General features: G+C 45.4%; 2 protein-coding genes and 1 pseudogene across 15 annotated transcripts in view; 2 read left to right on the plus strand and 1 right to left on the minus strand.

Moving 5' to 3' along the window:
- The window catches only part of Cnot8 (CCR4-NOT transcription complex subunit 8), a 106,131-nt gene that overhangs the window by 64,930 nt on the left and 25,788 nt on the right, over positions 1-15,413 (minus strand). The window contains exon 1 of one of the 14 annotated variants that reach the window (XM_087194530.1): positions 5,873-6,542. The exons of 9 other annotated variants lie outside the window; for them this stretch is intronic. The gene's annotated coding sequence lies outside the window, so the exon portion shown is untranslated. Of the gene's footprint in view, positions 1-5,872; positions 6,551-15,413 lie in introns of those variants that run through there. 4 more of the 14 variants (XM_087194535.1, XM_087194532.1, XM_087194539.1 and 1 more) reach the window with 4 other exon arrangements.
- LOC101716883 (phosphoglycerate mutase 1-like) lies at positions 1,998-3,688 on the plus strand (annotated as a pseudogene).
- Faxdc2 (fatty acid hydroxylase domain containing 2) overlaps positions 6,886-15,413 on the plus strand; it is a 47,415-nt gene continuing 38,887 nt past the window's right edge. The window contains exons 1-2 of the mRNA XM_004836510.4: positions 6,886-7,211; positions 9,997-10,096. Of these exons, the coding sequence (XP_004836567.2) occupies positions 10,012-10,096 (85 nt within the window). The 5' untranslated portion in view covers positions 6,886-7,211; positions 9,997-10,011. The remainder of the gene's footprint in view (positions 7,212-9,996; positions 10,097-15,413) is intronic.

The raw sequence follows: 15,413 nt of genomic DNA on the forward strand, positions 1-15,413 counted from the left end.
GAACGGGCCATTGTCCCTCCAGTTCTTAAAGCCACCCGAGGGCCCACATCAGAGAGCTGGCCCCTGCAGAGCGGCTCTGGTTCATAAAGCCACGCAACAGCAAAGAAAAGCTGTGGGGCTGCAAGAACTAAGGGGAAGGAGGTGAGTTAGAAGGGGAGGCCCGCCAAGTTCCAACCCCAGGTCTTCTCGGGCTGTCTCCTGTCACCATCCTGTCCCGTTCAGGGCTGCCCTCCCCTCCTCCTGACACCTCATTCTCTTTCTCTTCTCACTTTTCGGTCTTTTTTTTTTTTTTTTTTTCAGGCAACAAAATAAGGAACATTTATTCTCAAGCAGAAAAGCAAATTCATGTAAAACCGCAACAGGTTTCAAGAATCTATTGTCTATGTCCAAGCCCACAAGAGACCTGGAGGGTCCCTGAAATCTATACCTTGGGGTTGTTAGTAAAGGAGGGGTCAGTCCCTTTTTGTTTATTTGAGACAGGGACTCACTATGTAGTTGACTGGCCTTGAATTCAGTGTAGCCCAGGCTGGCCTGGAACTCATGGCAGTCCTCCTGGCTCAGCCTCCCAAGTGCTGGGATTATAGGTATGCCTCACCACACCCAGAGAGTACTTTTACAAAAGTCACAGGCTTGACATTACACACACTAAGTGTGTTACAGTCAACCCTGATGCCATCTGCTCTTTCCACACCTTCCTTGTGGGCTTCTTCTCAGAATTACTATGTACAGTGAAAATAATGAGGGGGGGCAGGGTGCTGGAGAGAAAGGTAATTTTTTTTTTTTTTTGGTACTGAGGATTGAACTTGGGTCCTTGTGCTTGCACAGCAGGCGGCGAAACCACTGAGCTAAATCCCCAGCCTGAGAAAGGTAATTTTTAACAGCCACAGATCCTTTTGGGAATAACATGAAGGTGTAAAAGCCTACCATTCTTCCTCAGTTCCTTTTCTATGTTCTCAGTACAACCAACGACATTTCAGCACTGGCTGTGCGATAGGGCTGATGCAAGGAAATCTGATTTCTCAGCTCCAGCCTTTCCTACCGCCACTGTATCCAATATCCTGGCTATCTGCTAGACCATTTTTCCCTCAAACTAATTTTATCACTTCCTTTTTGCGTAAAAATCTATGAAAAATTATTGATTCCAAGAATCACTTGCTATGATTTGAATGATGATGCCCCCTCTAAAATTCATGTTGAAATTTAATCTCTAGTACTACAGTGTTAAGAAATATGATCTCGGGCCGGGGATTTAGCTCAGTGGTTTCGTTGTCTGCTGTGCAAGCGCAAGGACCTGAGTTCGATCCCTGGTACCAAAAAAAAAAAAAAAAGAAAAAAGAAATATGATCTCGCTGGGGATTTTGGGATTTAGCTCAGTGGTTCCAGGCCCTGCCTCGAAAGCGCAAGGTCCGAAGTTCAATCCCTGGTACAAAAAAAAAAGAGAGAGAAATATGGTCTTCGGGAAGGTTATTGAATCATAAGGGCTAAAAGGAACCAGCATCTTTTCTTCTTTTTTTTTTTTTGAGACAGGGTCTCATTATGTAGCCCTGGCTGACCATGAACTCATGAGGATCCTCCTGCCTCAGCCTCCTGAGAGCTAGGAGCACAGGCATGCGCCACCACACTGGGCACTGGAATTACATCCTTATAAAAGGGCTCAAGGCTGAGGGAGTGCTCACTTCCATCCCTTCTGCACAGGAAGACACAGTGATTAGTGCTCCGCAATGGAGGATCCAGCACCAAGGTGCCATATCGGCTTCAGAGAGCAGCTCTTCCCAGACATCAGCCTTGTAGCTGCTTGGATTTCCCAGCCTCTAGAACTGTGAGAAATTTGTTCTTTATAAATTACCCAGTCACAGGTATTTTGTTATAAGAGCACAAATGAACTGAGATACCATTTAAACATTCTAACAGGTGATCAAAATATAATTTGAGGGGGGTTGGTGCGCATGTTGGGGCGGGGAAATGCCACCAGAATCTCAGCGAGCTCTAGTCGGCACTGCATCTCTAACCCGTCGCCATGGCCGCCTATAAGCTAGTGCTGATCCGGCACAGAGAGAGCGCCTGGAACCTGGAGAACCGCTTTAGCGGCTGGTACGATGCTGATCTAAGCCCGGCTGGCCACGAGGAGGCGAAGCGCGGTGGGCAGGCGCTATGAGATGCTGGCTATGAATTTGACATCTGCTTCACCTCAGTGCAGAAAAGGGCAATCCGGACCCTCTGGACTGTACTGGATGCCACTGACCATATGTGACTGACAGTGGTGAGAACTTGGCATCTCAATGAGCGGCACTATGGGGGTCTGACTGGCCTTAATAAAGCAGAAACTGCTGCCAAGCATGGTCAGGCTCAGGTAAAGATCTGAAGGCACTCCTATGATGTCCCACCACCTCCAATGGAGCCTGATCATCCCTTCTACAGTAACATCAGTAAGGACCGTAGGTATGCAGACCTCACTGAAGATCAGCTGCCTTCCTGTGAGAGTCTGAAAGACACTACTGCCAGAGCTCTGCCATTCTGGAATGAAGAAATTGTTCCCCAGATCAAGGAAGGGAAACGGGTCTTGATTGCAGCCCATGGCAACAGCCTTTGGGGTATAGTCAAGCATCTGCAAGGTCTCTCTGAAGAAGCTATCATGGAGTTGAACATGCCAACTGGTATTCCTATTGTCTACGAGTTGGATAAGAACTTAAAGCCCATCAAGCCCATGCAGTTCCTAGGGGATGAAGAGACCGTCCGTAAAGCCATGGAAGCTGTGGCTGCCCAGGGCAAGGCCAAGAAGTGAAGGCCAGCAAGCAGCCTGCTCCCCCCATCCATTCCTCTGTACCTCTCCCCCACACCCATCACACTGATCACATCTGTAGGCATCTTATATTGTAGTTGCAGATGGGGACCTGTGGCTCCCATTTTCATTTTAGCATTTTGGCTCCTACACCCACTCCCTTGATAGAATCTAGTCAGAATAGTACCTCTAGGACACAAGTTCTCAGTCCAAGCCCAGGGAAGGCTCTTCTTATTCCGGAGCGTTGACAGATAGTAACTGTTTTTTCCTAGAGCTTCTGCTTTGTTTACTAAGGATGTGCTTGAGTAGGGGACAAGGAGGAACCATGCCAAGGCATGACCAATGAGGAGAGGCCAGAGAGCATATTGTGCTCCTAGGAGCCAGCCCTGTACTCTCTAGTCTGGTCACTGTTGGAGAGCTCAAGTCATTCCAGTGGGAGATGAATGTAACCTGCATGGTGATTAAAAAAACAATGATTTCCTCCCTCACCCTAGAGGAGCTGACTCCAGAAGGTTGAGATTAATCCTAAATTAAGTTTATGTGTTAAATTTTTCTACAAAAAAAAAAAAAGGTAAACAAAAACCCTTCTGGGGTTTCTAGCGGTGGTTGAATAGTTCCACATGTGGTCACCAGAAAATAAGCCATTCCTCACACTAGCACAGGATAAACTCTGGCCTCTGTGGGGCAGGAGTGCATCCTGCTGTGTATCTTAGGATCCCTCTGCCTTGTTTTGGTGGCAGTGAAAATGCCTCTTGACCATGTCCAAGTGTGTCTTTCACTATGTCTGATTTATGAATCATGTTCCAGTTGGCTTGGCCCTGCCACATGGGCCCAATACTCATTTTGAGCATAACTTAACTTTTTTCCAAATCAGTATAATAAAGGAGTGATGTGCAATAAAAAAAAAAATATATATATATATAATTTGGGGGTTTTTTGTACCGGGGATCAAACTTGGGACCTTGTACTTGTGAGGCAGGCGACCGAACCACTGAGCTAAATCCCCAGCCCAATCAAAATATAATTTGAATAGAAGTAAAACATGGAAACAAAGCTTTTGTATATACAGATGGGAGGGGGCTTGAAGCAGGAATGGGATTAAATAAAATTTATTAAAAAATAATTTGATTGTGATCATCAGTCATCATTTTCTTTCTGAGCCTCTGCCCACATGGCCAGGCTACCCTCCTCAGTACCCCTCCAGTGTACTTCCTTTATCCTAGTGAACTTCCTTTCCTCTGAAGATTCTTTTCTCCTGCCTGGGGCACTCTTTTGTCACTCAGAATCCTTCTTTTTTGTTATCTGCAAACTCCATTCCTTCACAAAACTTCCTCTAACCTCAGAAATATTTATCTTCTGAATATCAATGGCGCTTTATATGAAACAGCCTACACGTAAAATAAGAAACAAGAGATGAAAACAACATAGGAAGAAGACTTATGTCCAAGCCCCATTTCTACTCTTTTCCTATGACTCAACAGAATACAACGAAAGGACTTTGTGTATTACTGGCATATCTCACATCCTCTCATTTACCAGCAGAAAAAGGGAATGTAAATACCCCTCTGGCAACTGACCAGGGCCCTTGCCCTATGATTTCATAGCTACTCAAGTTGAAGCAACAACTGAAACAAAGGAATAACATGTTCACTCTTCACTTATTACTAATACTGGAAACAAAAAACATGCTGCCACTCCCTTATACTCAGAAATGATAATAGTAGTAACACGAATCCTTCATAGTTAAAAATCAATAAAAAACACATCAATAATTAGTTCTTATGCATACTGCCAATGAATGATACTTTAAAAAGCCCAATAAAATTGAAAAGTTTGTGGATAACGAACATGTCCAAAGTTTTCCACTGGATTAAAAATTTCCTGAGTTTCTCTGTTCTAGGGTGCAATTTATCAGTTTGTAGATATATATAAATGAATGAATAAAATCCCTGGGGACCAAACCTCACCAAACAGCATATTTTTGCATCACCGATGTCTCTAGGCTGCATAAGGTCACAGAAGCAACTAGACCACTGGGCCCTAGGAGACAGGCACTGGAATGAACATGGACTGTGAGGGAATATTGTTCACAGTGACATTGGAGAGACTTGCCAGAGGCGTCCACGACATTAGACCTTCATGTTTTTAAAAGACGGATAACCCTTTGGGAGTCTCATCAAGAAAATACCTTTAAATTTAAACTCATGCATATACCTTGTACTACACCAAGGTTTTTTTTGTTTTTGTTTTGGTACCGGGATCAAACTCAGGACCTTTTGCTTGCGAGGCAGGTGCGGCGCCCCTGAGCTGAATCCCTGGCCCGCTATACCTTGCAGATGAAGCCTATCTAGAAAGTGACTTTCTAGAGGTTCAAGACCCCAGATTAAGAGCTGTTGATACACACTTCTACTTCTACTATTGAAGAGTCTGCTGCGTACCCCTTCCCATTTTCCTTCTCAGGCTTAGGGCCACAACAGCAGGTGGGTTATGTGTGTTGGGAGGGATGTATTCAGACTGCAAGCTAGTGGGCCATCTATATGCTTCTTTAAATATTGGCCATGTTTTTAGTTATTTCACAGGTGGTTCACAGGACTTCAGGAGAACACTAAATTTCTTCTCTTCTTACAAGACACCTAAGACGGGTCAAAGTTGACCGGAAACACTGAGAAAACACTATATACAGTCCAATACCCCGATACCCACTTTTCGGTCTTCTTGGGTTATATTTGTAAGGCAAAGATACTAAAATGACAGGCCTCCGCACCAGACAGCTCTAAGTTCGACGCCTGGCCACGTCCAGTGTGGCCTCTCACATAAGTTACTTTTGGCGTCTCCGTTTTCCCACTTGTAAAATGGGTCTGATAGTAGCATGCACCTCGGAGGACTGCAGTGGCGGTTACACAGAATGATGCATAAAGGATGCTTTGTAAAGTCCTGGCACCTATCACTAGAAAACTATTACTGAGTGGCGCTCTTACCACCACTCCCCCTGCTCACAAACCCGCCCCTCACGTACACCTCCCCCAGGCCCCTGACGGTCTCCCACACGCTTTCGCCTCACGCTCCTCTCTCCGGGAAGGGGAACCCGCTTACCCTAACCGGCAGGGCCGGCCAAGCGCGGGCTGGCGAGCCAGCGGCGGCGGCGGCGGCGGCGGTGGCGGCGGGGACAACGACAGCAGCCCCTGACCCGGAGATCTCCACCCTTTCCCCCGGATCTGTTCCTAGAGCCGACTAGGCCAGTGAGCTAGGCTCCCGAAGCCCAGAGCGGCCTTACGTACCGCCCACCAAACAACCTGGCTGCGCCACTCTACCCTTCCGATCCTCCAGACTCGCCTGCTCTCTTGCGTCATTCCAGAGGCGCGCGCACCTACGCAATTTGCCCCTCCTCCTTTGCGCGCCCCAGTGACCTCGGGCGTGTACGCTCCGCCGGGAAGCTCACGGGGAGTAGTGCGCAGGCGCAGCACCCCGGAAGAGGCGTGCGGAAGGCAGCCCCCCGCGGCTTTCGCACGGCTAATTTCGCTGGTTTAATTCCGTCACCCACGCTACTCCATTTTGGACGTCCTTCCGCGCGCCCAAGGAAGAGGCGCGGTCTAGAACTGGTCTTCCCCTTAGTGGGCGTGGCCCAGGAACCCTAAAGCGGGGTGGGGGGGGAAGGGCGTGGCTCGTCCGACCAAATTCCCCCAAGCTGCGAAACAGCTTCCCGTCCGGAGGACGGACTGGACAGTTCGCTGGCCGTAAGGGACCCTACACCTACGAAGCGTCTACCTCACGGACTGCCCTGTGGCAAACCCCGGGGTGGGGTGCGGCACCTCGATCCCGAGTGGCTGACGTCAGCGCAGGCCCGCCTCCCGAGCCCGCGGGGCGCTCGTATGCCACGGCTGCCCGGGCTGCGGGCACAAAGGGGACAGCGCCCGACTCGAGGCGCCTGTGGACGCCGAGCAGACTGCCCCGCTTCCGATGCCGGGTGCCAGACTCCGGCCTGCTGCGGGAACCCGTGCAGAGGGAGGGCTCCTGGCCAGCCCAGCCCTTGGCAGCCTCGGACCAGGCTGGCGCGCACCGCCGCCTCGTGCTCTCCCGCAGCCGGAAGACAAAGCGCGGCTCCGCGCGCCGCCCTCGGGTGCCCACCGCCCTCTCCGGAACCCAAAAGAGCGCCGCCTTTGTCCCCGAGAGGAGGTGGGGACTCTGAACCCTCCTCCTCCTCCTCCTCCTCCTCCTCCCGAGAGCGCCCCTGGAAAGGGCTGTTGGTAAGGACCGGCAGGCGTGGCTCTAGTGATCGCCCTCCGTGCACTCCGGGCCAGTCTTCCTAAACACATTTTCCACATCTACTGCTGTAGCCTGGGCAGGAGCCCAAGCTGGCCTTCAGCCACAGTTTCAAAGGGGATTCCCAAAAGCCGCTTTCCGGGGCGGTCATCTCCCAGCCCCAGCCGCCGAGGTAAGAGCGTCGAGCTCTTTCTGAACCCCACTGCTCTCCAAATGAGTGTCCTGCCTTATCTGTGAATAGGGGCACGAATTACACTGTCCCGCGGTTGTGGTGCAGCTAAAATAGTGAATAAATGGAAGAGACACCCTGAACCAAGGAAGATGTGTAGAGCGCTCAGTGTGTTCACTCTGAAATAGTCAACGTTTTATTCCCTCCACTGCGAGACTAACAAATCATTCAGTGGAGGCATAGTTGGCGAGTAAGACTTAACTCTCCCCCTGGTCAGTCTCAGTGGTTCTGGTATCCTTTCACCCCTCAGGGTTAGGTTCAGAAGAAGGTGGCCCGCTCAGGCAAGCCTGGTCACATGAAGAGCAGCCCTCGGTCCTTTCCTTGGAACTTTTCTTCCTGCCCCACTGGGCCTGGTGTGCACGAACACAAACAGCAAACAGCCTCTCCATCCCCTCACCGACCCTCTTCTAAACCTGGGGCGTTCCTCGCTCAGTTTATCCAAGATAAATATAAACCACACACAGGTTGTGTCTCAGAAGGCGTTGGAGTGTATAAATTTAAAGTGGATTTGATGCTGCCCTCCTGCCATTACAAAATTAGAGCAGTTGTGGAAATCGCAGATTCTTAATGGCAGAGAATCCCTAAATGACGGAGAGGGTAATTGGAATGTATTAAATAATAAAGTTCACATTTGGAAACAAACACCCATTGTTTTTTGAACTGCATCTTATAGAAAGTAAGGTTTGAAAAAAAAAAGATTTGAACAGATTTTCTCAGTTGGCTGAATATAGTTTTAAAAATTGAGAAACTCGGGCCAGGGATTTAGCTCAGTGGCACCACGCCTGCCTTGCAAGCACAAGGTCCTGAGTTCGATCCCCAGTACAAAAAAAAAAAATTGAGAAACTAGTTATAAAAAGGAGCCCCTTCATCAGCAGGGTGGTGGTGCATGCCTGTAATCGCAGCACTTGGGAAGCTGAGGCAGAAGGATCGTGATAGTTCCAGGACAGCCTGAGCTACATAGTGAGACCTTGTCTCAAAAAAAAGAACCAGATCAGTGAGCCTTCCATTATTCCCAGGGATAATAAATATTCCCAGGATTTATAAATAAGCCTAACTATGCATTTTCTAAAAGTATACACAGAAAAATAAAATCTAAAATATGTATTTGAGTTTGGAATACTATGAAAATGCAGAAGAATGGAGGGAAGTGCTTCCCGGTGAGAACAGTAAGTGAGCTTCTGCCTGCATCTCAAAAATGTGACACACCTAGGAGCCTGCCAATTGACTGATTAATCTTTTAAATTCCCCCTCCCACCCCAGGCACAGCCAGGGTCTGTACTTTGTAAAAGGCTGTCTTTTAGCAGATTTTCTTTTTCTTTTTTAAAGGGGGGGACTTGCCATGTTGCTCAGGCTGAACTTGAATTCATGCTCCTCCTGTCTCGCTCCAAAAGAGCTAGGATTGTAGGTGTGTGCCAGCAGCCAGAGTATGTATCTTTACAGTTCAACTGCACAATACTGGTAATTGATGGGGGGGGGCGGGGCAGTTTGAGGTCTTCTAGGGGCTCACAGTATAATGATTAGTCTCTTTATCTTTGGGTGGTGGTGACAACTAGGGTTTGAGTAGAGAATGAAGTATCCAGGGCTCCCTTTTCCCTATCTTGATGGTTGTCAGGTGGACATGATCACTGCTTGCCTCTAAGTTTTTTTTGTTTTGGTTTGGGTTGGATTGGGTTGGGTTCAGTTGGATTTTGAGACAGGGTCTACCTATGAAGTTCAACCTGGCATTGAACTCACTGTGTAGCCCAGGCTGCCCTTGAAATCATGATAATCCTCCTGCCTCAGCCTCCCAAGTACTGGGATTACAGGTGTGTGCCACCTCACCCAGCTACAGTTTGGTTTTTAGGTGACCATTTTTCTCAGTCTTCCAGAGAGTAGGAGGGTCAAGCACAGGTGTAAAAGAAGGTCAAAGGGCTTTCTTAGGGCCTTGGGGGTCAAAGAAGACACAGTTTTTGAGGGTTTGTGTTTTTTTTTGTACCAGGGATCAAACTCTGGACCTTGCACTTGGGAGGCAGGCATCGGAACCACTGAGCTAAATCCCCGGCCCTTGAGGTTGTATTTTAAAGAAGTGATGGGAGCTAAGACTGAACTTTTTATTTTTTTGAAAACATTAAAGGGAGAGAAGCATTTGAGTATTATTATGGTTACCACCAAAAGACTTCCAGATCTCTAATGATTACAGGTTTATGAAAAATTTTCTTAGGGTTGTTTTTATAGTATTGAAGATCAAATTCAGGGCCTCAAGCATGCTAGGCAGGCTCCTTACCACTGAACTACATTCTCAGTTTCTAGTTCTTTTTTTAAGTCTAGAAATAGATATTAAGTCTATTTTATCTCCACCTTGCGGACAAGCGAGTTAGAACAATGGAGATGCACCACACTCTGCCAGGTTGGAGCCCTTTTATTACAGCCGGTGGCCGAGGGGGGCTAGCACCCTCAGCAATGGGAAGCAGTTTGAGTTCTCCTTTTAAATCATGCTTTCATTTAGGGAGGGCTCAGGGGAGAGCAAGCGGAATCTTTCTGAAGCAGAACCATGCCAGGTTAGTGGGGGGCACAAGGAAGTTTCACACACCAGGTGAGCTACAGAACATCCTGCAACTGCAGTGAGTTTACTGCCAAGTAGGATGTGGGGTTTTGGGTGCTTTGTCCAAGCACAGGTACAAAATGGTGTTGAAGCACAAGATAGTAGAGTTGGCTATCGCAATCTCATTCAATTTTCCTTTTCCCCTAGGATCTACAGCCAGGCATGGTGGCACTTACTTGTGATCCCAGCACTTGGGAGGCTGAATCAGGAGGATTGCCATGCATTGGAGACCAGACTGGGATACACAGTGAGTTCAAGACCAGTCTGAATTACATAGCGAGACCTTGTCTCAAAAAAATTATGGGCTGGGGATTTAGCTCAGTGGTTCCACCGCCTGCCCTGCAAGTGCAAGGACCTAAGTTCGATCCTCGGTACCAAAAAAAATTATGAAGTCAGGGCCAGGGATTTAGCTCAATGGTTCCAGCGCCTGCCTTGCAAGCGCAAGGTCCCAAGTTTGCTATCCGGTACCCCCCCAAAAAAATTATGAAATCTGATAATATAATAACCATAGACCTTTAAATTTCCAAAGCTGAGAGGGTTCACAAAAATGTTCTGACCAATGCATCCCCTAATGTCACAGAAAGGAGTTAAATAACTTGATTAGAGTCACTCAGCTCCCAGAGTTAGGGCCAGGATTTGAGTCTTCTGGTTCCCAGCCCAGGGTGGAGGTTAAGTGTTCCTCCCGTCAGTTGTGTTTACGGTCCATGCGTCTGCTGTGGTGCTGCCCCCTGTAAGCAGCAGAGGGTACTGCTGAGTGAAACCCCAAGGCTCCTGGAGGAGTGGAGAGTAACGCTCAGGCAGGGACTGGCAAAATAAGTAAATAAGCACTCACGTGAGAAATGACCAGACAGTGACAAACTGCGATAGCTATCAGAAGGAAACTAATGAGATAATATGGCAAAATAACCAAAGAGGGGAAGAAGAGGGGAAATCCCTTATGTCCAGGTCAAAGAAGGCTGTTTACCACATCTCCTTTTCCTGCTTTCCTGATCTGTTGATAAAGGTTGGAATAGCTGTGTTCCAGGAACGTGGACATGATGGAAAACAGCAGAGCTGCCCCCCAGTCAGTGCCCACTCTGAGTAACAGGGCAGAGCTGCTGAACTTGGGCGGTTCTGACCCTAGGAAGTGGGGCGGGTCACACATGAAGCCCAACCCCAGTATGGGGCAGGTCTGTGGTGTGACCCAGGAGATGCAGGAGATTAAGGGATGGGAAAGCAAGCTGGCTGGGGAAGCAGGTGTGACTGGTTAACTACAAGATCTCAGAACACAAGTGAAAAATAGTTCCCAAAGCGCTACACATGGACTTCCTGTGAGAACTCAAGCAAGTTTCCAATAGGATGGTCTAGATCAGTCAGTCTGAGGCATGGGACACCAGCACCGCCCTCAGGACCAGGATGTAGATGTTTCCTTGAAATCTAGACAGTGTAAAAGGACACCGACACCAAGAAGAGTTTGCTATCATGGCTTTCTTCACGATAGCCCAACCTGCTTTCTTCAGGATGGTGTTTGTTTTCTTTTTTTTTGGTACTGGAGATGGAACTCGGGACCTTGTGCTTGCCAGGCAGGCGCTGGAACCAATGAGCTGTTTGTTTTTTGAGATAGGGTCTTGCTGTGTAGTTCAGACTGTCCTTGAACTCATTATATAGCCAGTCTGGCCTTGAACTCAAGGCAATTCTCCTGCCTCAGCCTCTGGGATTACAGTCCTGTGCCACCACACCTGGCCTTAGGGTGTTCTTTTTTTTTTTTTTTTTTGGTGGTAGGGGGGATAAATCAGAACCTTGTGCTTGCAAAGCAGGAGCAGAGCCACTGAGCTAAATCCCAGGCCCTAGGGTGTTCTTTTATCTTGCTTTTTCCTCTTTTACTTGGCCCAAGCTCACTCAGCAGAGCCAGTTTCTCTCTCACTCTTCACTTTTAACTTCTCAAATAAACTCTGCCACTGGTTTTTCTCATTTTGTCCAATTGTTTGTTCAGATGAGAAGAATCTGGAATCTAATTCTAGAAGGAGACCCAGGTAACCCAGAACTCATAGCATTTAATGGGTGAACCACTTTTAGAAGGAGCTACCCCATAACACCAGGATGAGGTGGGCAGCTCAGGCAGCCTGACCTCAGGGACCTAAACAAGATCCCATCTTTTCTCTTTTCTTTCTTTATCTCTTTCTAGAAGTATACAGGAGAGATCTTAAAGGCATGGAGTAAATCTTATACGCTTGTAGGTAACTCAATGTCTATCTCCAAAACATCACCTTTACGTTAGTTTATGAACTTGGAACCGATTTAAGATGAAGGATTGTAAAGTTGATTTTTCTCCAAAGGTATATTAGAGAGTAAAAAGACAAGGCCTCAAAGCTTTTCTGTCTTTTCTTTTTCTGACTCTTATTGTATTAACAAAAAAAGGTATTCAGGGCCAGGGATTTAGCTCAGTGGTTTCGCCACCTGCTGCGCAAGCGCAAGGACCCGAGTTCAATCCTCGGTACCAAAAAAAAAAAAAAAAGGTATTCAGAGTAGCTTAAAGTAGTAAAGGAAATAAGGTTGTGACTTACATAAGAAAAAAGAGCTAACTGAATCCCTGGAAAGATTTTTTTTTTTTTTTGGTACCGGGAATCGAACTCGGCTCCTTGTGCTTGCAGGGCAGGCATAGGAACCACTAAGCTAAATCCCCACCTCAAAGTTTTCTTTTATTATTATTATTTTTTGGTACCAGGGATCGAACTCGGGACCTTGCACTTTTGAGGCAAGTGGTAGCCTGGAAAGAATTCTAACTATTAGTTTGTTTATGGCTCTAGACCTACAACTATGAAAGAAATTACTGCGGTGTGGCATGCCCAGTACATCTAAAAGAGCACTTTGATTTATTGGGGGGTTTTTTGTGTTTTTTGTTTTTTTAGTACCAGGGATTGAACTCAGGTTCAATCTTGCAAACTTGCGCTTGCATAGCAGGCTGTGAAACCACTGAGCTAAATCCCCGGCCCTGATTTAATGTTGTTTTTTGGGGGGTACTGGGGATCAAACTTGGGACCTTGTGCTTGTGAGGCAGGTGGTAGAACCACTGAGCTAAATTCCTGGCCCAAGAGCACTTTGATTTAAAATCAATTGATTTGTATGTTCCATGTGTCTTGTCTGTCTGCTTCCTAGTCTGTTCTGAGAGTTGGTTGGACTACCTGAAGCTGCTTCATTTAACAAAAATATTTTTTTGAACTCAGCAATTTCTTTTTCTTTTCCTTTATTGCCATTATAGGCTTCTGGCTATACAGTTGGGATGGCCCAACTCAAAACATTACAAGATGAGGGAGAATAGGCCCGAGGCTTACGTAGGACTTACAAATAAAGGCTGCAAATTTTGGCAGCATAAAGGTTATGTATGATTGGGTTGATATATATATTTCTGTGTGTCAATTTTGAGGTGTATGTTCTATTTTAGTTGTTCTATAGGTAAGTAGACATTCATGATATAGCCCAAATATACTTTTGCTCACAGGGCTTATCAGTGAGTTAACAAGATGAAAGATCGCTTTAAAGTTGATAACATATTTCCATCTAGGTTGTTAGCTGATCAAAGTAATATCAAAAATTGGTTTTATAAATGTAATGTCTATTGTTGTCTGTGTACAGTAACTTAAAGAGTTTTTCTTTGGTCAAAAATAATAGCTTTGGGCCGGGGATTTAGCTCAGTGGTTCTGCCGCCTGCCTCACAAGCTCAAGGACCCGAGTTTGAACCTCAGTACCAAAAAAAAAAAAAAAAATAATAATAATAATAATAAGTATAGCTTTAAATGTTAACTGCTATGTTTTGGTTCTCATGAATATTAAATAAATGACTTTAATGTTTTCAATTTAGCTACACTGAAAAGATTAATCTTTCTATGTCCAAAGCACTAAGGTTTCCTTAAGCTATTAAGATGCTAATGGTTATGCCAGAGATTAAAACTAGACCCATACCTATCACCATGCACTAAACTAAGATCAAAGTGGATTAAAGATCTAAATATTAAGACAGAAACACTAAACTTGCTGGAAGATAAGTTAGGTAGAACTCTTGATGACATTGGCATAGGAAAAGACTTTATGAACAAATCCTCAGCAGCACGGGAGCTAGCACAAAGAATCAACAACTGGGATCTCATCTTATTAAAAAGCTTCTGCAGTGCAAGAGAAACCACCAACAGAGCTAAGAGACAACCTACAATGTGGGAAAAAATTTTTACCAGCTGTTCCTCAGACAAAGGTCTACTATCTAGAATATATAAAAAACTTTAAAAAAATCAGACTCCCCAAATATAAAGACCCAGTTCAAAAATGGGCATCTGAAATCAACAGACATTTCTCAAAGAAGTAAAAGCAGCAAATAAACATACGAAAAAATGTTCAAAAAAATTTTTCAACATCACCAGTCATTCGAGAGATGCAGATGAAAACAACATTGAGATTCCACCTCACCCCAGAATGAATGGCTGCTATCAAGAAGTCAACCAATAACAAATGCTAAAAAAAACAAAAAAAAATAAAAATAATAAAACAAATGCTGGCGGGGGTGTGGGGAGAAAGGAACCCTTCTCCATTGTTGGTGGGAGTGCAGACTGGTGCAACCACTGTGGAAGTCAGTATGGAGATACCTCAAAGAACTAGGGCTGGAGGTCCCATTTGACCCAGCTACTCCCCTGCTGGGTATCTTCCTCAAAGAATTAAAAGAATCATACCACAGTGGTATATATGCACCCATGTTTATAGCGGCACGATTTGTAATAGCTAAAGCTTGGAAACAGCTCAAATGCCCATCAACTGGTAACTGGATAAAGATGTGGGTTTGTTTTTTTTTTATAAAATGGAGTACTAGTCAGCCATAAAGAACGAGAAACTAAAGACACTTGTAGCTAAATGGATGCATATTGAGGCCATACTTAAGTGAAATAAAAAGGACACACGTGTAAATACCAAATAGTTTCTCTAGTGTAACTGAAAGTGTACATAAGGATTAAAATGATTAAAATGAATAATTGAAAATTTGAAATAGGAAAAGGTCCAAAGGTGTGGAGGTGGTGGGAGGGGAAGGGGAAAGGGAAGAAGGAAAAGGAAAAATTATGAGAAAGAAAAAAATGGAAACAAAGTCTATGTAAATAGGAAGGGTGGAGGGGGTGAAGGGTGCACAGGTAATGGGGAAAAAATAACCAAGATACATCATGTACAGGTACAAGCACCCAATGATAAATGTAAACATATTGTATACCTAAAATGTACCAATAAAAGAATTTTTTTAAAAAGATGCTAATGGTTAAACCTACAAAACTAGATTGAAAGGCAGAGATTCTATATTTTAGTAAGACAGTTTCTTGTGTTTTTCATTGTTAGGCTTTGGGTTACTAAAACTCAGTTTTAAGAATTAAAGATTATTTGAATGTTGGTTTGTAAAATGTTTTCAATAATCAGGTTATAATTGGTTCAATAAACTGCTATTATCTTAGCTTATAATACCCCATATATACTATCTGAGAGTAGGTATATACATATGCACCTAAAGACTAAATGTTCTGTGAATCTAAGCTTTAAAGCTTATATTACAAGCTGGG

The sequence above is a fragment of the Heterocephalus glaber genome, unplaced genomic scaffold (assembly GCF_053883595.1).
Source record: "Heterocephalus glaber isolate CG9 unplaced genomic scaffold, H.glaber_assembly_v1.0 deba00001606, whole genome shotgun sequence".
Lineage (NCBI taxonomy): Eukaryota > Metazoa > Chordata > Mammalia > Rodentia > Bathyergidae > Heterocephalus > Heterocephalus glaber.